Consider the following 26,208-nt stretch of genomic DNA (forward strand, 5'->3'; position numbering starts at 1 on the left):
ATTACGGGACAAATCTTTATATGAGTTTTTTCAATTGAAGCTGAGTTAGCTGATCTCATGCAGAGGTAGCAGAGTTTTTTCTCCTGGAAACTCAGATTTTTCATCTCCCATACAGACAAATTGGCCTTCAAGACACTTGCAGTTTACAAAATAGTGGTAGTGATGAGAAGTAGATGGCATTGATGTAGTTGATGGAGACAGAGAGTTGTATAGTAGGTGCCCTCCCTCGGTGACTCTTTGGACTCCTTGGAGGTGTCAGGAAATAATAATAATAATAAATAATTTCTCCAAACTTCTGATACTAAAGGCATTTAAGTGCAGGTCAGCTGTTTTATAGAAAGCCATTCTTCAAAATCAGTCCATAATGCAGCATGAAAGAGGATATTTCATATCCTCTTCATACTGTATTTATTGCTAGGCAAATCATTTTCTTCTACCATTGTTACCATCTCTTTTACTTTACTTTACTTTTCTTTTCTGATTTCAGTTACATTCATTTAATATTTGTTCTTCTTCAACTTTCCCTTCCAAATTTTCTTAACCTCTTCTCAGAGTAGGCTTGCACGAATCCTACTTGGAACACTCAGTAGAGATATTCCTCTAATTCCCACATTCAGTTTTTATAAATGTGCAATCCACCACCACTAGTATATTTTGTCTGTAAATTGCATGTCTTCTCAATCCACTGATATACCATATCACTGAATTATTTCCAGGAATGAAACAGGCAAGAAGACATGAAACTTTCAAAGACTTATTAAAATGTAATTGATTGTTGTTAACATGAGCATATTAATAGAAATAAAGTAAGTGAAAATTATTATTGTAGGTGAAATGTGATAAACGTTTCTCTTAAATATTTTAAATAGAAAAAAAATGATATAGTTTTGATCTGTCTTTATTGATATTTTTAATACAGATGTGCTTTGAACATTCAATTGCAATTGGATCTGGTGAGAAACCTCCACCACTTTATGTATGTGAAAATTGTGCAGAAGAAATTATTAGAGAACATAGGCAAGAACACTTGATGGATATATTACTTCCAATGGAACACATTTCTCTTATATGTGAAAATAAGGTAAGTTATGCAATTGAAAATCTAATTGTATGTATTTGTTATTCATATAAACAAACAGAAATTCAGTCTATTGTTTACAATATTACTCTTTTTTTCTTAAAAAAATTATCCAAGCATGAATACTAAAAATGTCTGTTTACAGAGTAAAGTTTATAATATAAAAAAGCTCTTTAAAAAAAGCAGTAATTTTCATTATTATAAATGCCTTCAAGTCTAAATTATATTTTTAATGTTAAATCAGCTGATTCTTCAGAAATAATTGTGTTTATCTAAATAAAAAAAATTATATATTGATGGACCTGAGTGTTTAATTGGGATTCCAGCTTACCAACTTGAGATTGTAAATGGACTTCATCACATTTCGTGTTGTGTGTATTTTTGTGTGTGCCATGGTTTTCATCTTTATAAGTCAGCTTTTTTTTTTTTTTTTTTTTTTTTTCTTCTTTTTTTTTTTGAATGACAAAATTGTTTTAAATCATATTCAGGTAATGCAATTGGGAGTTTTATTTAAAAAAGAATGGTCCAGTTAAACCTGATGGCTTTATACAATAACTCATATCATGAAGAAAGTTGTTCATAATTATCTTTTATTATAGAACTGATGTTGCTGTTTTGCATTACAGAAATTGGAGATTGTCTTTGCTAACGAATCTGTTGAAATAAAATTGAGTCCTCATAAAAGGACAGTGAATTGCAATGCAGTGGCAACTCTTGATTCACTTTGCTTCTTACTTTACATAGGTATTAAATTTTGGGTATTGTGAATGAATTTGACTGCGATGATCTGCAATCCTCAGTGTTTAGAAATTTGCATATTTGCATGAAATTTGAATGCTGTATTTAAATTGCTAAAGACTGAACCATTTCTCCTTTGGTCTTAAGATATATTATCATGTTCATTATAGGCAAATTCTAAGCATAGTGGTTTTTAACAAAATAAAACTCCCTTTGCTTTACTCTTTCCTATTATTTATTCTCAAACCTCCCCTCCCATTAATTTCCCTCCACCATTTTCACAGAAGAAACAAGGCACTTCTTCAAACCACTTGTTACTTCGACCTGAATCTTTGCAGTGAAGTCAGGTTTCCATGAAATAATTTATTTCTAAATTAAAAATATACTATTAAATGCGCTGTTACTGAATAATGGCATTATATCTCTAGACAGCTATTTATTGTTATGGCATTTTATATGATAAAACTATAAAGTGCACTCCAAATAAATTTTTGAGTGTGCTTTTATCCAGCCACCTGAATTTCTTTTAAGTTTTATGTATGGATTATCTGTTTTGTGTGTGTGTGTCAGTCCCATACACAGAAGGTTGCAGAACTAAAAAGGTATAATGGTTAGCAGGTAAAAAAAGATTTATTATCTCTAATATCTTCTTGCTAGAACATCATCAGGAAGAATGTGAAGGTTGGTTTATTTATTCCTCCTGTAAAATCAGTGATTTTTATTGTGTTATTTTCTTAGAATAAGTAGTTTTTTAATATATTATTGCAAATTTTTGTGTTTTTCTAGTACATATAGAAAGGCATTATTGATGATTCATAATAATGTTTAATGGTATAAACAACACCAAGAGAGGGAAAAAATATATTTATTAAACTGAGTAATATTTTTCTGGTTTTCTAACCAGTTTCATCAGAGCATAATTATAACTGTGATAGGCACAAAGCACTAAACTAGGTATTTGAGGAAAACAATTTAAATTGTAACTGACAATAGAACTAATGGACTTACATGGCACCCTCTATGGGTTAGATAACTATAAGTTAATTTAAAGAAATTAAGCTATCAGGTCTTAAAATGACAGTCTCCCAGATCTTTTGTAAATTAATACAACCATACTTGTTTCAGTTCGAAGAGTGTTTTATAGCACCCTTCGAATAATAATAATAATAAGAAGAAGAATACTGATGCTAATTCTAAAAATAGTCTCTCAGACCTATAACAGTTGTGTAATAAAGATGTTTTCCCTCCATCTGATCCTATGTGAAGGCGTATCCAGAGTATGGTCTGTCAATCCTAACTTGCCTTACAGATGATAGTGGATGTACTTTCTTGTGTTCTTCAAGAGATGTTAACTGAGCTACCAATCTGTACAAAGAGCCAAATTGCAGGCACAAGGAACTTTATACACTCTGGGATGCCAGAAAATGCAGTTGATCTTTAGGAAAACATATGACGGTAGCTATGTGAATGAAAGGTTTGAAAGTGGCATGGAGATGATATTTGCAGAGAACATTGGCTATTTTTTCTGATGTACCCTTAACATATGTGACCCTGTGTGTTCGAAGGATGGGGTGGGGGTGTGCATGCAATACTTTATCCATTTTATATGGGCTGTAGCCATTGGCTAAGAAGGTGTTGCGAAGGTCCTTGAGCTCAGTTTCAAGGGATGTGTTAGAAATTTGCAGTAAGTGTTTTGAGGATGCTATACTGTTTGTGAAGGGTGGTGATTGTTTATGTATTGTTTATGTATCTTCTTATATTGAGTGGGTTTTTTCTGTAAATGGAAAAAGATAATGAGTCATTAGGAAGTTGTGTTACTAGTGTATCTAGAAAGGAAAGACAAATGTTACTTTTTCTATGGCAAAGTTTATTTAGGATGTTGGCTATTAAGATGCACTGAAACTGTATACCTTTAGCAGAGCTGACTGTTACAAGGCATGTCTCCAGGTGGCAGATAGAGGAGTGACCTTTAGACATGAAGGCTAGCTGCAAGATACACGGAAATCTGATAAATAAGCAGCTGCGGACTAACAGGGCATGGGGGAAACAGTTGTCTCACTCGCAACCTTACACTAGCCCAAGGACAGTATGTCATGGTGAGCCATTGCCACCATAAAAGCACTCATATGTGACAGAAGGCCAATTGCTTATCTCCACTCAGCAGGTGGAAGAACCTCTGCAAGGACAACGGCTGGTGAACATAACCAAGTTGGATGGTTATTGTGAGTGAAGAAGAAGACAAGGGAAATGTACTTCACTACTAATTCCCAAATAAAGTAGCATATGGAAGAATGCCTCCAAATGATATGGGGCTGTGACCTCAACAAGCATTGTGCCTTGCAGGAGAGAGAGAGATGGCAAGGATACTCAGGTTGTTAGCATGCAAAATCCTTATATCAACATAGCCACATGGAATGTATGCAGTCTACTATGAGTAGGAAAGCTAGAGAATTTGAAAAATGAAATGAGGAAAAAATGAAATAAATATTATAGGAGCAAGTGAAACAAGATGGAAAGATGAAGGAGAGGTTTCAATGTGATGAATACAGAGTAATTCATACAGGCAGCAAAAATGGACAGGGCAGATTTACATTTTTAATGGATAAACAGGCAATCAAAGCACTAATGGAAGTAGAGGCATTCAGTAAAAGGTGCATGATGGCAAGATTATCAGCCAAACTAGTGGATCTGATGATGATACAAGAATATATGCCATCATTAGGAGACAAATCGGAGGACTATTGAGAAAGGGGAAAACAAAAGAAAATGTGGTAATGGGAGACTGAAATGCCTCAGTTGGAGAAGAAGAAACACCTGACATCAGTGGAAAGTTTGGCCTTTGAACAAGAAACAAAAGAGGACAAAGACTAATAGACTTCTTTAAACAATAAAACCTTATGATCACTAACACCTGGTTTGAAGCCCCCAAGAGGAGAAATACACCTGGAATAGTCCAGGGAAACAAAAAAGATTTCAAATTGACTACATCATTGTAAAACAGCAATACTGGAATCAAGCTATGGCTTTCCCAGGAGCAGATATAGGATCTGTCAACAACCTAGTAATGATGAAAAGCCAACTAAAATGGAAAATTCAGAAAAAAAAACCAAATCTAGAAAGAAATGGAATGCAGACTATTTTTAAAGAAAGGAAATGAAACAAAGATTCAGAGATTGCATCAACAAACATAAGTTTCAACAAAAAAAAAAAAGAACTGGGAACTATAGATACCAACACACTCTGGAAAGACATCAAAACAATAATAAATTGAGCAGAAGAAGAAGAATGCACAGGAACAAAACTACAGGAACAGAAGAAGCCATGGATCACTACTGAAATGCTGAGTAAAACGGAAGAGAGATGGAAAGGGAAAAATATTAATAGAGCAGAAAGACAAACGTATATAAAAAACTCAAAAATAAAGTAGAGAGAATGCAGAGAAGCTAAAGAAAACTAGTGAATCAACAATGCAAGGAAACAGAAGAAATAGAGAAACTAGGAAGAAGTGATCTAACCTACAGGAAGATAAAGAATATTACACACAAACAGTAGCCAATAACAGACTCTGAGATAAAGAAGGAAAGATGGCAAGAATAGGTACAGGAGCTGTATAAAGAAACAAAACCACTCCTGCAATTTCCAGGAAGTAAAGACAAAGTCATAAGTAATACAATGCAAATTACTCATGATGAATTTAACAATGCACTCACAACTATTGCAACGAGTAAGGCACCATGCATAGATTGAATACCAATCAAACTACTTAAGTAAGCAAGTGAACAAGTAAAAGACAGGGTATACCAATTGACTGCTGATATTTCTGAAAAAGGAATATGGCTAGAAGACATTTTATGCTCTTTGATCGTACCATCCCTAAAAAGACTAAATCAATAGAATGTACCTACTGTAGGTTCCGTGTGTCGAGGCTTAACTGCTGTGAGGATATCATATTGGAGGCTTAATGGATTGTATACAGCACTCAGAAAGGATTAAAACAGAATTTAATACTTCCTATATATTTTGTCTCAGTAAATGAGACATCTTCAGGGATTACAAAAAAAAATACCAACACATGTAACATCAAAAACAAATAACACACAATACTAAGCCCAACCATGTGGGCGACACTAAAGTCCTATATAGGTGAAGCGCCCTCTAGGGGCAGTTGTAGGTGGCCTGGAATGTAAAGTGGGACCTCTGGTGATAAGTGTTTCCCAAATCTTAGGAAGCTTAATGCAACCATATTTGTTGAGATTTGGTTGGTTCCTGAGAGCTGTTGCTGATACTAAGAATAGTCTCTCTTTTTTGAATTTGCTGTGGTGGAGCACGGTGTTTTTTTTCCATGAGATCCTGTGGGTTGTATCCAAGACATGGTCAGCCAAGCCTGACTGATCATAGTGTTTCTGGATGTATGACTTATATTCCTCCAGGTGGATAGTGGCTAATCTGCCTGTCTGTCCAAAGTATGCCAGTTTACATGAACAGGGTACTTTATAGACTCCAGGCACTGAGAGAGGAGGGAGCTGATCTTTTTTAGAGTGGATAAGGGTAGCAAGTTTGCAGTGGGGCTTAAATGCTGTGTATAGGTTGTACTTTTTTAAAATCTTGGCTATTTTTTCTAATGTGCCACGGATGTAGGGTATGGTGATGGCATTTCTAAACTCTTTCTGAAGAGAAGACCGAGGGGAGGAGGAGGACCTGATTATTTTTTTAATACTGTGATCACTGTAGCCATTGGAGAGGAAAGTGTTGTGTATGTGGTCAAGCTCAGTTGTAAGGGCGGTTCCACTGGAACAAAGATTGTGGGCTCTCTTGGTAAGAGTTTTAATAATGCCATAATGTTGAGCAGAGTGGTGGTGGGAGAGTTTGTGAATGTATCTGCCTGTGTGTGTGTGTGTGTGTGTGGGTTTTCTATATAGAGTGAAGGAAAGTGTACCGTTGGGAAGGCGTGTAACTAAGGTGTCTAGGAAGGGTAAACAATTGTTCTTTTTCCTTTTCCATTGTAAACTGGATTCTTGGATGTAGGCTGTTGAGGTGACTGAGGAAAGAGTCTAATGTGTCTGGGACATGAGGCCAAATAGAGAACACATCGTCTACATATCTTAGCCAGATAGAAGGTTTGTGAGTGGCTGAGTCTATGGTTCATTTTTCAAATTCTTCCATATAAAAATTGGCAAGAGGAGGTGAGGGGGAGAGGAAACCCATGGCATTTCCATGGGTTCTACAAGATCTATCTGTTTGTAGATTTTGTTCTTCCAAGAAAAATAACCAGAATTGATGGCAAAGAAAAAAGAGATGTAGGATGTCAGAAGGAAAAACATTTTTTAAGAGTGTTAACATATCAATTAAGGGAATATTGGGAAACAGTGAGGAGATGTCAAAGCTTACTAATATGTCTGTGTTATTTAAGGTTAGATTTTCTATGAGGGTTTTAAAATGGGTAGAGCTTTTTATATAGGATGTGGAAAGTCCAGTGAGGGGGGGGGATCAGAGAGCTGGCCAGCTGTTTTGACAGCTTGTAGCAAGGTGCGTTAGTGGAATCTACTATAGGTATTAGTGGGGAATTGGGTTTATGGATTTTTGGTAAACCATATATTGGGGGGGGGGGGGGATGGGAACAGAAAGGTTTGAGTTATGGAATACAATCGAAAAATGGGGATTATCCTCTGAGATCGCTCTACCTACACCCTGCTAGATCATGACCCCCACAAAAACACAAGTTAAAAAATTAAAAAATTTACTTAAAAAAGTGTCTTCTTGGCCCTGGAAATCACAAAAAAACTCAAACCTTTCCGTTCCCATCCCCTCCGAATATACGGTTTACCAAAAATCCATAAACCCAATTCTCCACTAACACCTATAGTAGATTCCAGTAATGCACCTTGCTACAAGCTGTCAAAACAGCTGACCAGCTCTCTGACCCCTGTCGCTGGATTTTACACATCCTATATAAAAAACTCTACCCATTTTAAAACCCTCACAGAAAATCTAACCTTAAATAACACAGACATATTAGTAAGCTTTGACATATCCTCATTGTTTACCAATATTCCCTTAATTGATACGTTAACACTCTTAAAAAACGTTTTTCCTTCTGACATCCTACATCTCTTTTTCCTTTGCCATCAATTCTGGTTATTTTTCTTGGAAGAACAAAATCTACAAACAGATAGATCTTGTAGACCCCATGGAAATGCCATGGGTTTCCTCCCCCCCCCCACTTCCTCTTGCCAATTTTTATATGGAAGAATTTGAAAAACGAGCCATAGACTCAGTCCCTCTCAAACCTTCTATCTGGCTAAGATATGTAGATGATGTGTTCTCTATTTGGCCTCATGGCCCAGACACATTAGACTCTTTCCTCAATCACCTTAACAGCCTACATCCAAGAATTCAGTTTACAATGGAAAAGGAAATGAACAATTGTTTACCCTTCCTAGACACCTTAGTTACACACCTTCCCAATGGTACACTTTCCTTCACTGTATATAGAAAACCCACATACAGAGGCAGATACATTCACAAACTCTCCCACCACCACCCTGCTCAACAATATGGCATTATTAAAACTCTTACCAAGAGAGCCCACAATCTTTGTTCCAGTGGAACTGCCATTACAACTGAGCTTGACCACATACACAACACTTTCCTCTCCAATGGCTACAGTGATCACAGTATTAAAAAAAATAATCAGGTCTTCCTCCTCTCCTTGGTCTTCTCTTCAGAAAGAGTTTAGAAATGCCATCACCATACCCTACATCTGTGGCACATCAGAAAAAAATAGCCACGATTTTAAAAAAGTTCAACCTGCACATAGCATTTAAGCCCCACTGCAAACTTGCTACCCTTATCCACTCTACAAAAGATCAGCTCCCTCCTCTCTCAATGCCTGGAGTCTATAAAGTACCCTGTTCATGTAAACTGGCGGACTTTGGACAGACAGGCAGATCAGCCACTATCCACCTGGAGGATCATAAGTCATTCATCTGCAAACACAACTGTGGTCAGGCAGGCTTGGCTGACCATGTCTTGGATACAACCCACAGGATCTCATGGAAAAAAAACCACCGTGCTCCACCACAGCAAATTCAAAAAAGAGAGACTATTCTTAGAATCAGCAGCAGCTCTCAGGAATCAACCAAATCTCAACAAATATGGTTGCATCAAGCTTCCTAAGATTTGGGAAATGCTTATCACCAGAGTTCCCACTTTACATTCCAGGCCACAACCGCCCTTAGAGGGCGCTCCACCTATATAGGACTTTAGTGTCACCCACGTGGTTGTGCTTAGTATTGTGTGTTATTTGTTTTTGATGTTACATTAGTTTTTTTGTAATCCCTGAAGGTTATTATTATTATTATTCTGGGCAACTCCAAGGAGTCAACAGACTCATCGAGGGAGGCCCTAACATCATGTCAAGAACAACTATTCGACATTCACACAGTATCTATCATACCTCGCCTTGAACTCATTCATGGTCGTAGCACCCACAACAGACTCTGGCAGCTTATTCCACTCATTCATCACTCTCCAAGTAAAAAACCTAGCTCTAACACCTGCTAACCACATTCTTGATCAGCTTCCATGTATGTCCCCTAGTCCTCCCACCACCAGTCCTATTCTCAAAAATATCATCTGGATTAATCTTATAGAAACCCTTCAGTAATTTGAATGTCTCAATCATATCACCCCTTTTCCACCTATTGACCAATTTTTGCGACCCACAAATCTTCAACCTGTTCTCATAAGGTTCATTCCACAGACCTGCTATCATCTTGGTCATTCGTCTCTGGATCCTCTCCACCTCCTCCCCATGAAGAAGAAACCCTGGCGCTCATATCTGGGCACAGTAGCCTAGATAGGGTCTTATCAAGGCTCAATACAGAGGAACAATAACTTGTTTGTCTCTGCTTGTTAAAGTATTTTTCAGAAGCCAAGTGATTTGATGAGCTGATTTAGCCACTTTTGCAATGTGCCCCCTAAACTTGAATTCCCTGTCCACCAACACTCCCAAATCCCTGGCCTCATCAATCTCCTGGTGTACGGTTCCACCAGTGTGATATACTGCTGCTATTCTTTTCATCCCAAAATGCATAACCTTACACTTTGCCACATTAAATTGACATCCATTTTCCTTAGCCCAATCCTCCAAACTATCCAAATCATCCTGTAAAATTTTGACATCCTGTGCACTCACAATTGCTCTACCCAACTTTGCATCATCAGCAAAGAAGTGAACACTTTCCCTCAGATACTTTCCTATATCATTGATGAACAAATTGAAAAGTAGTGGTCCAAGAACACAGCCCTGCAGCACACCACTAGTCACAAGCCATCTTTTGGACTCAACTCCTGAATAAACCACTCTCTGGTATCTCTGCATCAACCACCCTCCTATCCATCTCACCAACCCTATATCCATCCCCATCTGCTCTAGTTTACTGATTAGAGTTCCATGTGGTATCCTGTCAAAGGCCTTAGCAAGGTCCATGTAAACCCAATATCCTTATCCAGTTCAGCCATCACTGTGTTATAAAACATGAGCAAGTTACTGAGGCATGATCTACCCTTCACAAAACCATGCTGTCCCCCATACAATATCCCATTTTCATCTCTCCAATCCTGTATTCTTTTCTTGACTAATTTCTCCTAGTCCTTGACAACAATTCCTGATATGCTAATCGGTCGATAATTTACAACAGCAGTCTTGGAACCTCCTTTATGCAGTGGAACTATTTTCCCTTCTTTCCACCCCCTCGGGACTAACCCAGACTCGAGACTCAAATTAAACAAAATGATCAAGGGTACTGACAATTCTTTAGCTGCTTCACGTACGACACGAGCTGGTATACCATCCAATCCCACAGATGTATTGACATTGAGGTTATGCAATAGACTACTCACCTGCACTTCATTCACCACAATTCCCGTATAATCTATTGGTTCATTTATTTCTGCAATGTCACCGCCTGGATGATATATTCTTGCAAAGTGTGCACTCAGTAACTCAACTATATCAACTGATTCAGTTACCTCCCTACCATCGGCATTCTTTAAAATCATTCTGCCATATACATTTTTTCTTTTATTTGCAACATATCGAAAAAACTGTTTAGGATTCTCTTTAGCCTGTATGGCCAATGTTCTTTCGTAATCTTTTTTGCATTTCTTACCACACTCGTTACCCTTCTGGCCTGCGCTTTATATCGTTCATGTGCCTGCTTGTCGCCTTTCTCCTTAAATTCCCTCCATAGTTGTTTCTTTTTTTGCAGCTCAAGCTTAATGGTGCTATTCTTCCATTTAACCCCTACCTGATTTATTATTGGACTCTAGGTATACAGTTAGCCATTGCTTCATGCAAACACTTCTTAACTGCCTCCGATGCACTATCAACTTCTAGCCCTTGCAGTTGTACATGCCATGGCACTGAACCAATCAAACTCCTAAGCTTGTCATACTTACCAGCCCGATAATTCCACACGTACCTTGTCTTAATTGTAAATTCCACACCTTTATCCACTCCCAAGTCAAGACCCTATGATCACTCTCACCAATTGGTGACAATTTGGTCATATTTGTTATAGCCAAACCCTCAGATTCAATTACTAGGTTAAGCACTCTCTGACCCCCTAGTATTTTCCATTACATGCTGTCACAGATAGTTATTCCTTTATAACCGCATAAAATCCAATTCCTTCTTCTCGTGTTTCCTCTCCTCACTCCAATCAATGCGACCATAGTTGAAATCTCCCATAATAATTACCCTCCTTCCACTCATTTCTGCTATTTGCTTGTGCATACTATCTCCATCACATCTTCCATCACCTGGTCTATAGCAGCACCTAATTGTATATTTTGTTCTGCTAGCCACAATCTCACACCAAATGGCCTCAAATGTCTCATTTCTCTATCCTGCAATTCAACTTCTATTCTCCTTGCCTGCAGCTCATCAGCTATCATCAACAATACTCCTCCCCCCCATTTTATTCTCCCTGTCATTCCTGAACACACTATACCCATCACATTCAGTACCATTAGCTATAACATCTACAGTCAGCCATGTTTCACTAATGCCAATAACCTGTGCTCTGGAAGTACCAACCATGGCCAAATATTCTTCCTTCTTGTTCCTAATACTTCTAGCATTAGTGTACATGAATTTCAGACCACCATTAACCCCATCCCTACCCTGGTGCCTTACACTAACTATCCCATTCTGATTTGTTGTCTTTATTTGCTCGGGCATATTATACTCATTCATGCACTCAACTTCCTCCCTAAGGTCTGCATATCTACCCCACCCCCTTAATAAATCTAGTTTCCCTGATTCTGCACATCCACTTCATTCAACAACACTTTTTCAAGTCTCCTTGCACCGAATCCATCCAAATGCAAGCCATCCATCTTACATAAATCCTTTCGCCCATCGAACTCACTCCACACGTCTGCAAATTCCACACCACTCGTCATACATAATCCACGCATAAAGTCATTTGCAATTTTGGCCTTCATTTTAAACACTTCACTGTCATACCGCAGCAAAAGACTAATCATCCTAACTCTCTCACTCTTTTCTTTTGCTACCTCAAACAATTCATTCAGGTCCTCTATCATTTCCATTTTATCTCCTTTCAAATCATTCATACCTGCCACAACAATCATTTCTTTCACCCTTTCCTTTTGCTCTCTAATAGACTCAGTTATGTCCTTGATGGTCGCCCCAGGTTGGTATGATTTTGTCAAATCCTCTGCTAACACACCTCGTACTAATGAATCTCCATACAGCACTCTCTCTTTCATTTTGTTTACGTTCATGCTCATACTCTTATTTTTCCTATCATATTTTTTATTATTGGCTGGTACACTCAGTAGACTTTTGTTCATATGCTCTAGCTGCCACTTTGCCCTTTGTATCGCTCCGCTCAACAACATGATCTCACTCATTGCATCTATCTCATCTTTTTTATTCTCTGTAAAACCATTAATTTGCTCAGAATTGATACCATCATTCACACTTTCTACATTCACGCCCTCACAGTTCTCTGGTACAACCTCGCCATTTCTTGTCATATCACTATTTTCTTCATTCTGAAGTTTGACAAAAATATCACACTCACTACCTGAAATACACTTTAATTCCTCATTTTCCTTACATTTTCTACACACATTCACTCCTTTTTATCATCTAACCAACCGTACCCTGCAAAGCATACATTTCGCAGTTAGTACACTGAATAATCTCCTTTATATTATAGTTATTGAATAAAGATGGCAAACCATTATTACTACCTGCCATTTTCCTTTCTTACGGGAGCCATACTCACTTCTATTGTATTCTATGAAATTAATAATTAAAACACCAAAAACATACAAACAGACACACTAAGATACGCAAAGCAAACAAAACTACGTAATATTCAAGTAAATATGTCAATGATCACTTAATATTACATTTATCTTATCAGGAGCTCTCAACAAACTCTACAGACTACGAATCCCTCTAGCAGTAAACCCCAATGATGTCTCATTTACTGAGACGTAATATATAGGAAGTATTAAATTCTGTTTTAATCCTTTCTGAGTGCTGTATGTAATCCATTAAGCCTCCAATATGATACCTACTTTAGGATAATAAGCTTAGTAAGCTATATGTCAAAAATACTCCTGAAAATAATAAATGATCAACTAGAATCAAAATCTGAAACCTATTTTGAAGGAAATCAATTTGATTTCAGAATAGAACAAGGAACCCAGGATGCAATTCTGACCTTAAGACATCCTGGTGAATGTATGATAGAACAAGGACGACACCTGTATATGTATGCTTTATAGACTATGAAAAGGCATTTGACATGGCCTCATGTCATAAACTCTTCGCATTGTTGAGAGAGAGGAACAAATAATAAAGTTGATCTGGCAACTGTATGAACATCTAGCTGCAGTAGTGTCTCTGCAAGAGGGTTGGTCAGAACCAGCTAAAATTGAGAGAGGTGTAAAACAAGGATGCCTACTCTCCCCAATCCTTTTTAGCATTGTTGCAAACAAAATGATGAGGGAAGCTTTAAACAAAGAATACAGAATTGTGATAAATGGCAAAAAAGAGTAACTGTTATTAAATTTGCAGATGACCAAGCAACAATAGCAGGCTGCATGTTACTGCTTTGAGTTTTCTTGGTACAAAAATCGAAAATTTAACAAATGTATCTGAAATGACTGATGGTGGAAGTGAGAAAGTGAAAATAGTATATTACCTAGATAGGATAACACAGAATTAAGAAGGGCTATGGTGGAAAACAATTCAATGTGCAGGCTATGTAGAAAGAATTGTTGAGTTTTTGGATCTGTGGAGAAAAGAGGATTGTGTGTGTTCATCTGGTTCTGACTTATGCGTAATGATGTCTGTTTAAATGAAGTATTAGATATAAACAAGAATTCAAAATTGTTCAACATGCAGGTTACACAGGAGAGTATTCAAAAACAAATGTAAGTAACATATTATGTCTGTACAGAAATGCTAAGAGCATAAGGAACAAAAGAATTAAGTTTGTTGCCTTAGTGAATATGTAGTGGCATCAGATTATCAGTAATGCAAATGTACTCACTGGCTTTGAATATAAAAGGTACATTATTTTTAAGGATAGATAAAATAAAAGAAGAGAGGGTGGGAGTGTGATGCTAATGATATTGAATTATTAAAGTCCAGTTAGCATAGAAGGCTATGATTGCAACATTATTATTATTATTACCCTAAGACCCCCATGGAGTCACTCATCTAGGAAGTCCTTTTGTCATACACACAGCTCATCATACTGCACCTTAAACACACTCAAATTCTCTGCAGACACCACATCTCAGGCAAGGCATTCCAATCATTCACATATTAGTAAGAGTTTTCCATATAAGCAGTGAGTTTGAAACTATGGTGTGAGATGGACTCTAACAAGATCAAATATATGGTGAGGCATTGCTACAGACATGGATCAGCTGCTAGTGATAATGAAATGCTGCTCCAAATAAATCTAATGGGTATGAAATAAATAATCATCATGTGCACCTTTCATTATCTGAACATTGATTGGATAGCAGTGAAATCACAAAAAGAGTGAGCTGAATTTATTGAGCAAATGAGAGAAAACAACTTTCTTAAGTAGCATGTGACAGAATAAACTCAAGGTTATGGTATCAGAGGGGCTTCAGCAAAAGATGAGACTGTTCTGCCTCCAGCTGGTAACAGTAAGTGATCATGCTACACTGATCTGGAAAGTAGCTGTGTATGATATTCCATTTAGAAAAGATCTAAATAGAACATCATTGCATAGCAGGAAATTATAACTGACTGGAGAAGACTAGGTTCCACCCCATGTTGTTAAATGGGAATGATAGAAGGATATCAGTAATGTGTGGGAAGTACTTAATGATGCAATATTGGAATGTGTCCCTAAAGTTCAAAGAATAAACAGGGTTGGAGTAAAATGGATGTGCAGTCTTATTTAGCAAGAAATTCTTAAGAAAATGATGATTTGGAAGGAATATTATGCTCTGTGCATAAGGATGATCAGATATGACAGTTATAAGGCACAGGCTGGACAAGTTACAACTACTATATGAGAAGTAAAGTGTGGGTATGAAAAAAAACTGAGAAACTGGTTCTGCAAACTAAACACAATCCAAAAGAATTCTGTTATGTTGCAAGTAAAATAAAGAACAGATGTGAAAGAATAACTTTACTATATGCAGATGGTATATAGCTAGAAAATCAGAAAAATTATTCTAATCTTTAGAGGTACCTGTGGCATAATAAATTAATAATGGAACACGTATAGACCACAATGATAACTTTAATTAAATAAAGGTACAAATATTTCGTATTGAAAGTAACAGTACATCCTTAGGGTAGAACAAACAGTTAAAGGAATGGAATACAAAGTACAGAACAGTCGGTGGATCACCAAATAAAATTGTTGCTGCATGCCAGAAGATTAATTACTAAAATATTATTAAATAATTCTTTAAAATAATTATTTCATAAAATAAAAGTCTTCCAAACTTTTGGGAGAGAGAGACAGTCATTTCGATTTAAATTCAGCCAATGTAAGAGGGCTTCGCAACTTTCTTTAAAAAGGTGTTCATATTTAAACCTGCATCTGTGGAGAAGACAAGCTTTATCCCACTGGATATGATGGTTAGTGTCAATACTATGTTGTGCTAGACCAGACTTATGAGGTTTCATGTATTCGATATAATATTGATATTCCTTCATTCATTTTTCCACAGAACGGCCTGTTTGTCCATAATATTACAAATTGCATTCACATGGTATCTGGTAAACACCAGCCAATGATAGAGGTGATAGTTTGTCTTTTGTAGATGGCAACAAGTGAGAAATTTTGTTGATAGGAAAATATGTGGGAATAAGATGATACTTCTTCAAAATTCTGCCTATAGGTTCTGAGATGCCTGAAATGTAAGGGATTGGAACTGTGGTCTGTTGAAGAATCCTGAGGTGTTGGAACATAGGAGTCAATTATCTGTTGGATTTGATTAGGGTTGTAACCATTAGATTCTATTAACTTTTTTATAGTGAAAAGTTCTTGTTGTAAGCTTGATGGAGAGAAACACACTTTATGTGCTCTATTAATTCAAGATTTGATAATGCCAATTTTTTGAGTGGTGTAATGAGCAGACTTTTGATGAATGTATCTGCCAGTAAAAGTAGGTTTTCGATAGACACTTGTAGACAAAGTAAGAGGATGTGCGTGTACGGAGGATGTCCAATAATGGTAAATTACCAGACTTTTCTTTTTCCATGGTGAACTGAATGCGTAGGTGAAGGCTATTTATCTGTTGTAGAAATGTGGTAAGTTCCTCTTCAGCATGTGGCCAAATAGCAAAAACATCATCGACATAATGAAACCAAAGAGAGGGGTGGGGATGAATGGATGAGAACAAGGTGTCATCCAGATGTTTCAAAAAATAGTTTGCCAAAGATGGAGATAGAGGGCTACCCATGGCAGTACCTTCAGCTTGTTTGTAGATCTTGTTTTTCCAGCTGAAATAACCTGAATATATAACAAATTCAAAAATCTTTGCAATATCTGGAGGATAAACTCCCCCTTCCTTCATTTGCACTTTCGCTGACCTTCACTCACTCCTACTTTCATTTTTTGAATTTGTAGAAAGGCTTATGTGTTCGTCGTACATGTTATTTTATTTTTGACGGTATATATCAGAACACAGAATTATAAGTAAATAATTATTTATTGACTTATTGCTGATATTTCGCTGGTGTTATAACCAGCATTTTCAGACCACAAAAACACAATTTGTCACAATACGCAAGACTACAACAACATGGTGTAATCAACGAACTAGTTTAACAAAATTGTAGCAGCAACACAAAGACTAAAGTCCTAAAAAAACAGAGAGAAAAAGCCAGTATTAATTATGTCTTAAGACGACTGTCTCCCAGATCTTAGGCAAATTTATACAGATTGAGAGAGGGAATGAGAGAGCGGTATGGGAATGCTAGAAGAGGAGAGCATCGGAGCAGTAGAGGAGATGGAATGAGAGAGATGTATGGGAATGATAGAAGAGAGGGAATGAGAGAGAGTTATGGGAGTGATGGAGGAGGAGAGAATGGAAACAGTAGGAGAGAGGGAATGGTGAGAGGTGTAATGTATGGTGACTCAATGATCCGTGGTGTGCAAGATAGGATGCGTGAGGAGTGTTTGCCTGGAGGAACAATAGAGAATGTGGATATGGAAATTAAGTGGGGTGAAAGGATGGATGAGATGATTGTGATGGTGGGCACAAATGACTTGAGAGGCAGCGTAAATCAGGCAGGGAGAGAGAGAGCTGAGATTCTTGCTTGAAGTTATGCAAAAGAAAACACAGAGAGGGAAGATTGTGTCTGTGTGTTGCCAAGGTATGATAGTGATGAGCTGAGCAGAAGAGCAGCAATACTGAATCACATAATAGCCAGAATGTGTGAGAAGAGAAGGTTGGAATACGCGGATGGAAGACAGAAGCGAACTGTATGCTAGAGACTGCTTGCATCTGAATGAGGAAGGGCGAAGGCATCTGGAAAGATTGTTGTTTTCTGAACGAGTCAGTGTGTCAATGCAGGGAAACGAGACTTCTCAGGGTGGATGGTAGCGGGGATGGCCTCTTGTGGGAATGGGTGCTTGGGGGAAAGGGGGGGGATGGTGTCAGGAAACTGAGCCTGGGCGGGGGGTCGAGAGGGGACAAAGATAGGTATAGAAGCAGTGATATTTTTATGCTCTATATTAATGCCAGGAGTATCCAAAATAAAGGAAATGAATTGGTGGTGCTGATAGCATCAACCCCTGGCCAAAGATTATTGGGATCAATGAGACGTGGCTGACAGAGGATGATATAATAACCAGATTTGAAGTGGCAAGGTACTCAATTTTTCGACAGGAGAGGAAAGGAAAATGTGGTGGTGGAGTACTGCTTATGATAAATGATGACTTATGTCCCCTTAGAGTAGAGGCTTTGGAAGGCAGTGACAAAAATGGTTTTGAAAGCATATGGTGTGAGGTAGAAGTGGCCAAGACAGGATATTTATTGTGGTGTTGCTATGAACCAGGGAGCACAGAGGGCGGGGACCAGGAGATGTTTAGGCAGTTGAGCTTGGCAAGTGCAAGAAGAATGATTGTTATGGGAGATTTTAACTACAGAGTATAAGCTGGGAAGAGGAAAATGCAAGAAGTAAGAAGGGAATAGAATTTCTGGAATCTTGAGGGACAAATGTCTTCGGCAGCATGTGATGGAGGGAATTCAACAGTTTTGGATTTGATCATAGCATTAGAAGAGCTGATAATAAGTGAGATGACATCTATCCCACCACTGGAGAGAGTGACCATATGGTTTTGACTTGAAAGATGAACAGGCATGCAGGTGTATCAAAGAAAAGGGAACGTATATGGAATTATAAGGCGGGTGATTATAGTAGTCTTAGGTATCAACTAGGGGCAGTTCCATGGAGTGCAGAATTGGAAGGCCAGGATATCATTAGTGCTTGGGAAATTGTGAAAGAATATTTGTTAGCAGCAATAGCAAGCTGTATTCCACAGGTGAAGAAGCGGGCACAATTTGATGTAAAGTGGATGACAAACGATATCAAACAGGAACTGCAGTTAAAAAAGAGATTATGGAAGATATACAGGGAGAGGGGTGTAGGACAGATACACGAGGAATATAAGACACAGGGCAGGAGAGTGACCAGAATGGTGAGGAAGGCAAAACTGGAATATGAGAAGAGATTGGCACTAAGATCCAAAGAAAATCCTAGCGAATTTTTTAGCTATGTGGCCAGTAGGCGGAGAAACGATTGTGGAAGAATGGCGTTGCGGGATAAAAATGGGAATAGAGTGACAGATGCAGAGGACATAGTGGAGTTGTTCAATGAGTACTTTATTGGAGTATTTCATCCTGGAGGAGGTTTTAATACTAGAGGGATAGGGTATGATCAGGGTTTAGAGGTGCAAGAGGAGAGTGTGTTCCAAATACTGAGCACTCTGGATACCAATAAACCTTTGGACTGGATGGTATTTCACCACTGGTTTTGAGAGAATGTGCTAAAGAACTGACAGCTCCATTGACCTGACTTTTCAATAAAAGTTCGGCTATAGGAAAGGTACCCAGGGAATGGAAGGAAGGTAAGATAGTGTTGCTGCATAAGGGCAGTAGCAGACTAGAAGTGTCTAATTATAGGCCTGTTTGTGTGTCATCGGTAGTTGTTAAGATCTTGGAGAAATTAGTGAGGGATATACATTTCTGGGTAGATCAAGGTAATGTTATCTCTGAAAATCAACAAGGATTTGTTAAGGGGCACTCTTGCTTTAGTAATATGATTGTCTTTTATAATAAAGTGACAAGAGCAGTTGATGAGGGAAATGCATATACTGCCATTTTTTTGGATTTTGCAAAGGCATTTGACATGGTGCCTCATGATAAGCTGATATTTAAGTTGCAGCACATGGGTTTATATGTCGGGTTAATCAAATGGATTCAGGATTGGCTGACTGATAGGTATCAGAGAGTTGTGTATGATGGGGAAATATCAAGGAAGCAGAAGGTTACAAGTGGGTTTCCACAGGGCTCAGTACTCTGAACTGTATTGTTCAATCTTTATATCAATGATATTATCAATGGATTGCAAGGGGACATTCAGTTGTTTGCAGATGATGTGAAGTTGGGAAGGGTTATCAGTAATAATGCAGATGTGGCAGCCCTGCAAGAGGATTTGAATAAACTAGACAGATGGTAAATAAATGGGGTTGTCGGTTCAATGAAGTAACATGTAAAAGTCTTGAGGTTTGGGATCCATCGATGGGAGGATGCGTACTCGATTGGAGGAGCTGTACTGAAGGAGGTAGGGGAGACGAGATCTGGGGGTGATGATTGATAGAAAACTGAAATTCAGGGACCATATTGGAAAGGTGGTGAGGGTAACTCAGAAGATTGCTGCAATACTGAGAAGGATGCTGACCTGCAGAGATAAAAGAGTTATCATTCCGTTGTATAAGGCCCTGATCGGACCACACTTAGACTATTGTTCTCAGATTTGGTCCCAAGAATTTGAAGGGGATAAATTGACTGTGGAAAGGGTACAGAGGCGGATAACAAAGATGGTTTCAGGACTGTACAATATGAGGTATGAGGATCGACTGAGGGAATGTGGACTGCAGAGTTTGGTGGATAGAAGAAGGAGAGGTGATATGATCGAGATTTTTAAACTGTTGAGAAGCAGTTACAGGGTAGACATTGGAGAGTTCTTTCACTTGGTGGAATGGTGGGAAGGAGCGATGACAAGGGGCCATCTCCGGAAGTTATGAAAGGAGGCAGTGCGCAAGAAGGTGAGAAGTGGTTTCTTTGCATGGAGGGTGGTTGAACCTTGAAATGTATTTCCATAGAGGGTGGATGGAGTGGGTACGGTTAATGGGTTCATGGAGTTGTATGGTGGACTTTGTATTTCCTAAAAACGACCTCCCATGATGAGTCTTTTGACTCCATGGAGGCCTGGATAGAAATAAGAACAATAATATTTGGCTGTGTAAATTTATACAGACAATGCTCTTGCTACTGAACTGGCTCACTTATGCCACATCTTCTTGACCAATGGCTAGAGGCCCCATAAGATGAACAAAATACTAAATTCTCCTAATGAACCCCTCCCACTATCCACCACAGTGAACTACAGCCAAACAGTCACCATCCCTTACATTAAAAGCACATCTGAAAAGATATCTAGAATTCTTAATAAACATGAACTATTCACAGTGTTCAGACTGTGTGTCAAATTAGCAACTCTTATGCATTCACACCCAATGACAGTATCCCTCCTTTATCACATCCAGGAGTTTACGAAGTACCCTGCTCGTGTGATCAAGCTTACTATGGTCAAACAGGAAGACCTGTGACCATCTGCATCAGTGAACATAAAAGATGCATCCGGCATTATCACTATAGCAAGTCAAGCCTAGCAGACCATGGTTTTGATACCCCTGCACACAGGATCAACTAGAAGAAAACAAAAGTACTGCACAGAAACACTTACAAGATTGTTCTTAGAAGCAACAGAAGCCCTGACCCATATTCCAAATCTCAACAAATATGGCTGTATAAATTTGCGTAAGATCTGGGAGAAAGTCATCTTAAAACATAACTAATACTGGCATTTTCTCTCTGTTTTTTTAAGACTTTAGTCTTTGTGTAATAGCTGCAAATTTTTAGTTTTATTTTTCAGATACAGGGCACCTAATTAGGACTTTAATCTTTGTGTTGCTGCTACAATTTTGTTAAACTAGTCCGTTGATTACACCATGTTGTTGTAGTCTCGTGTATTGTGACAAACTGTGTTTTTGTTCTCTGAAGATGCTGGTTATAACACCAGCGAAATATCAGCAATAAGTCAATAAATAATTATTTACTTATAATTCTGTGTTCTGATATATACCATCAAAAATAAAACAACTTTTCATTTTTTGGGATAATACTCATATTTTAGTGCCTTTTGTGATAAACATACACCTTCTCAGAAATTGGCAAATCAGGTGAATAAAATCCCAGAGAGTTTTTTAGATATGTGGCAAATAGAAGGAAGAACGATTATAAATATGATCAATTTATAAGTGTTTCATCCTCATCAAGGTGCATTATGAGAAACTTAAATGCAGAGCTGAAAGTTTCTTTTTCACTTGGCCAGACTATAATAAATTTAGTTTAATCCTTTATCCAAGTGTGTGTAAACAAAGTTTGTGCCTGAAAGTATCTTCAGGACTGGGGTAAAGTGGTACAACACCGGGCAACTCCTTGCAAAGGTGGAGCAAGCTACCAACACTGCTATCTTAGTATCTCCCATAATGCAAAACCTTGCTAATGCTTCTGCCTTGGCATCTCCACTTGGGCCTGGCTCCCACTGAAGAGACCTCAATAAAGCGAAACTAGTCTGGGTAGTGGCCCTCCCTTAATGCATAACATTATACATATCCGCAAGGAGATGTGTTTTGCATTATGATAGATGCTGAAATAGGAGTGTTGGTATCTTGCTCCACCTTTGCAAGGAGTCGCCCGGTGTTGTACCACTTTACCCCAGTCCTGAAGATACTTTCAGGCGCAAACTTTGTTTGCACACACTTGGATAAAGGATTAAACTAAATTTATTATAGTCTAACCAAGTGAAAAATAAACTTTCAACATCTTTCTCTAAATCCAGAGTAATTTAATAAAATGGTGGCACACCGTTTGGCAGCTCCTATAGGAGGAGATGACCTTGCTAATGCTTCTGCATTGGTATCTCCACTTGGGCCTGGCTCCTACTGAAGAGACTTCAATAAAGGTCGAAACTAGTCTGTGTAGTGGCCCTCCTTTAATGCGTAACATTATACATATCTGCAAGGAGATGTGTTTTGCATTATGGGAGATACTGAGATAGGAGTGTTGGTAGCTTGCTCCACCTTTGCAAGGAGTCGCCCAGTGTTGTACCACTTTACCCCAGTCCTGAAGATACTTTCAGGCGCAAACTTTGTTTGCACACACTTGAATAAAGGATTAAACTAAATTTATTATTAAATGCAGAGGATGGCTTAAATGTGAGTGAGCAGGAGGTATTTGAGGAAACAAATAAACTTGATGTCAGTAAGGCAATAGAATTTGATGACATATCACCACTCATCTTAAGGGAATATTCCAGGGAATTGGCAGTAGCATTGGCATGCCTGTTTAATAAGAGTCTTATAACAGCACAGGTTCCGAGGGAATGGAAAGAAGGTAAAATTATTCCACTCCATAAAAGTGGTGATAGGGCTGTGGCTTCAAATTATAGGCCAGTCTGTATATCTGGAGTTGTGGTGAAGGTATTAGAGAGATTGGTGAGAAGTAGGATACAGAACTAGATTGACAACAGCAGTATTCTCTGTGGTTATCGGCATGTGTTTGTTAAAGGAGATCATGTGTTAGTAACTTATGTGCTATAACAGAGTGACAAATAAATGCCTTGGACAATGGAGATGCATATACAGTAGTATACTTTGATTTTGCAAAAGCTTTTGATAGACTGCCACACAACAATTTGTTAAATAAATTGAAACAGATGGGATTGGATAACAGACATCTGAGATGGATCAGTGACTGGTTGTCAGATAGGTATCAGAAAGTTGTATATGGCAGTGCAGTATCCCAAAAGAGAAAGGCCACTAGTGCTGCACAGGTTTGTTTTGAGACCATTATTGTTCAATTTATATATTAATGATATTGGGGTGGGTTTAACTAGTGATATGGAGATGTTTGCAGATGATGCAAAATTGGGAAGAGCAATTCAGAGTCAAGCAGATGTTATGGACTTACAGAGGGACTTGAATGGGCAGGTTAGTGGAACTGTCAATTCAATATTGTGAAGTGTAAGGTTTTGAAATTTAGTAAGCAATGATGGAATGCAAAGTATACACTTGGAGGGGGAAACTTTAAAGGAGGTTGAGGAGATGAGAGATCTGGGAATGATGGTGGTGAACAAGAACCTGAAATTCAGTGGCCACATTTTCACAAGTTGTGAAGACATCGCATCGTATAATGGGAATGATGCAGAGGACCTTGACATACAGAATTAAAGAGGCTATGATGCTATTGTATAAGGTCCTGATCAGGCCTCTTATGGATTATTGTGCACTGATTTGGTCACTTGGTTTTCATGGTGATGAGGATATATTAGAAAGTGTCCATAGATGATCACAAAGGTGGCCATTGGTCTTTGGAATGTGGAGTATGAGGAAGGATTGGGAGAATGTAAATTGCAAAATCTTGTGAGTAGGAATAGGAGGAGAGAAAATATGATTGAGACATATAAGCTAGTCAGGGGATTGTTATCAGGTTGACATGGAAGAGATTTTTCATAGAATGGGAGAGCGAGATAGAACAAGAAGCCATCGCTGGACACTGTATAAGGAGGGTGTGAGCAGAGGAGTGAGGAGAAGGTTCTTTGCATGGAGAGTGGTTGGTGAGTGGAATGCATTGCTTGGGTATTTTGTGAATGTAGATACACTGAATCAGTTTTAGGCACAGTTGGATATGCATTGTGTATGCCTCCCATGATGCTTTTCTGGTCTCTGACTACATGGAGGTCAGATGTTATTAATTATAATATTATTTTAAATTGTTGAATATAAAGATAATCCTTAATGCACGCACGCACGCACACACATGCAGATTGATTAAAAGTACTTAATAAGTGAATGGACACTACCAACATATATTCAAGATACCAAGTAATTTTATATAAACTTGATTTTTAATCCTATTTCCCAAGTAAGAAAACAGACAAATATGTAAAGTTTGCTCCTGCATGTAGTGCAAGACTGAGGCAACTCCTGCAGGTAGTGCAGGACTGGGCAACTCATGGTAAAGGTGGATTAAGCTCCGAACACTTTCCTTAGTATTTTTCCCCTAATGCAAAGCACATCCCCTTGCGGAGATGTATGATGCTATGCATTAAAGGCAGGGGTCACTACCCAGACCGGTTTCAACCTTTATTGAGGTCTCGTCAGTGGGAGCCCGACCTGAAATATGAAGGTTGAAGTGATACAAAGCATATATGAATTTTACCTAAACAAGTTGCCACAAGGTGCTTTGACCTTATTAAATAAAATCTCAGGATGAGAGATAGATGTAGAAAGTTTTTAACTTGGGTATATTATGTATTCAAGATACCAAGTAATTTTATATAAACTTGGTTTTTAATCCTATTTCCCAAGTAAGCAAACAGACAAGTATGTCAAGTTTGCACCTGCACATAGTGCAAGACTGATGCAACTCCTGCAAGTAGTGCAGGACCGGGCAACTCGTGGTAAAGATGGATTAAGCTCCGATCACTTTCCTTGCACTACGTGCAAGTGCATACTTTTCTGTTTGCTTACTTGGGAAAGAGGATTAAAAACCAAGTTTATATAATTTATTAAATTACTTAAGGAATTGAACAACGTAGCTACGAATATAAATTAAATTATACTTTAATAAATATTTCCGATATTTCAGCAACGTCACGTTGCCATCTTCAAAAGGAACTTGCAAAAAAAAGGGCACGTGCACGTAGGCAATACAACACAGTAACTGAGAATGAAGAGATGAAGCTATTGTTCTCCTAACAGTCCTGATGGTGCTCTCTAACGGGCTAAATAGGTGTTCTTGGCCGTTGGGCTGACGGTCTGCTGATGTAAGCCTCCCAAATTTGAGGCAGTCGCATACAACCGAATTTGTTGAGGTTTGGAGAGTTTCTTAGGGCTGAGGCTGATTCCATAAATAGTCTTTCGAATTTGTATTTGCTACGGTGTATTACTGTAGCTTTCTTCCACCGTATTCTGTGGCATGTATCCAGAGCATGGTCTGCAAGACCAGAATGGCTGTACTTGTGAAAACGGATGTAGTCCTTGTGTTCAGAAATTCTGATATTCGCTGTCCTGCCTGTTTGGCCAAAGTAAGACAGTTTACAACTGCAAGAGACCTGGTATACACCAGGTAGGACTAGGGGAAGTGGTTGGTCTTTAGTGGAGCGGATAAGGGATGCCAATTTTCTGTAAGGCCTGTAACAGGAGGTCAGGTCATGTTTTTTTAAGATTTTGGTACCATTCCCTACATCCGAGGTGCCTCGGATGTAGGGAATGGTGTCTTCATTCTCAGTTACTGTGTTGTATTGCCTACGTGCACATGCCCCTTTTTTGTAAGTTCCTTTTGAAGACGGCAACGTGACTTTGCCGAAATATCAGAAATATTTATTAAAGTATAATTTAATTTATATTCGTAGTTACATTGTTCAATTCCTTAAGTAATTTAATAATGTATAACTAACGTATAAGCCTGTCTACAAGAATCAAGTTTAT

General features: G+C 38.2%; 1 protein-coding gene across 1 annotated transcript in view; it reads left to right on the forward strand.

Annotated features, from left to right (window-relative positions):
- The window catches only part of unc79 (UNC-79 domain-containing protein), a 1,277,183-nt gene that overhangs the window by 272,835 nt on the left and 978,140 nt on the right, over positions 1-26,208 (forward strand). Inside the window, exon 11 of the mRNA XM_090395893.1 lies at positions 920-1,081. Within this exon, the coding sequence (XP_090252019.1) occupies positions 920-1,081 (162 nt within the window). The remainder of the gene's footprint in view (positions 1-919; positions 1,082-26,208) is intronic.

This window comes from Typopeltis vanoorti, chromosome 1, assembly GCF_054136105.1.
Source record: "Typopeltis vanoorti isolate ZY-2024b chromosome 1, IOZ_Tvanoo_1.0, whole genome shotgun sequence".
NCBI lineage: Eukaryota > Metazoa > Arthropoda > Arachnida > Uropygi > Thelyphonidae > Typopeltis > Typopeltis vanoorti.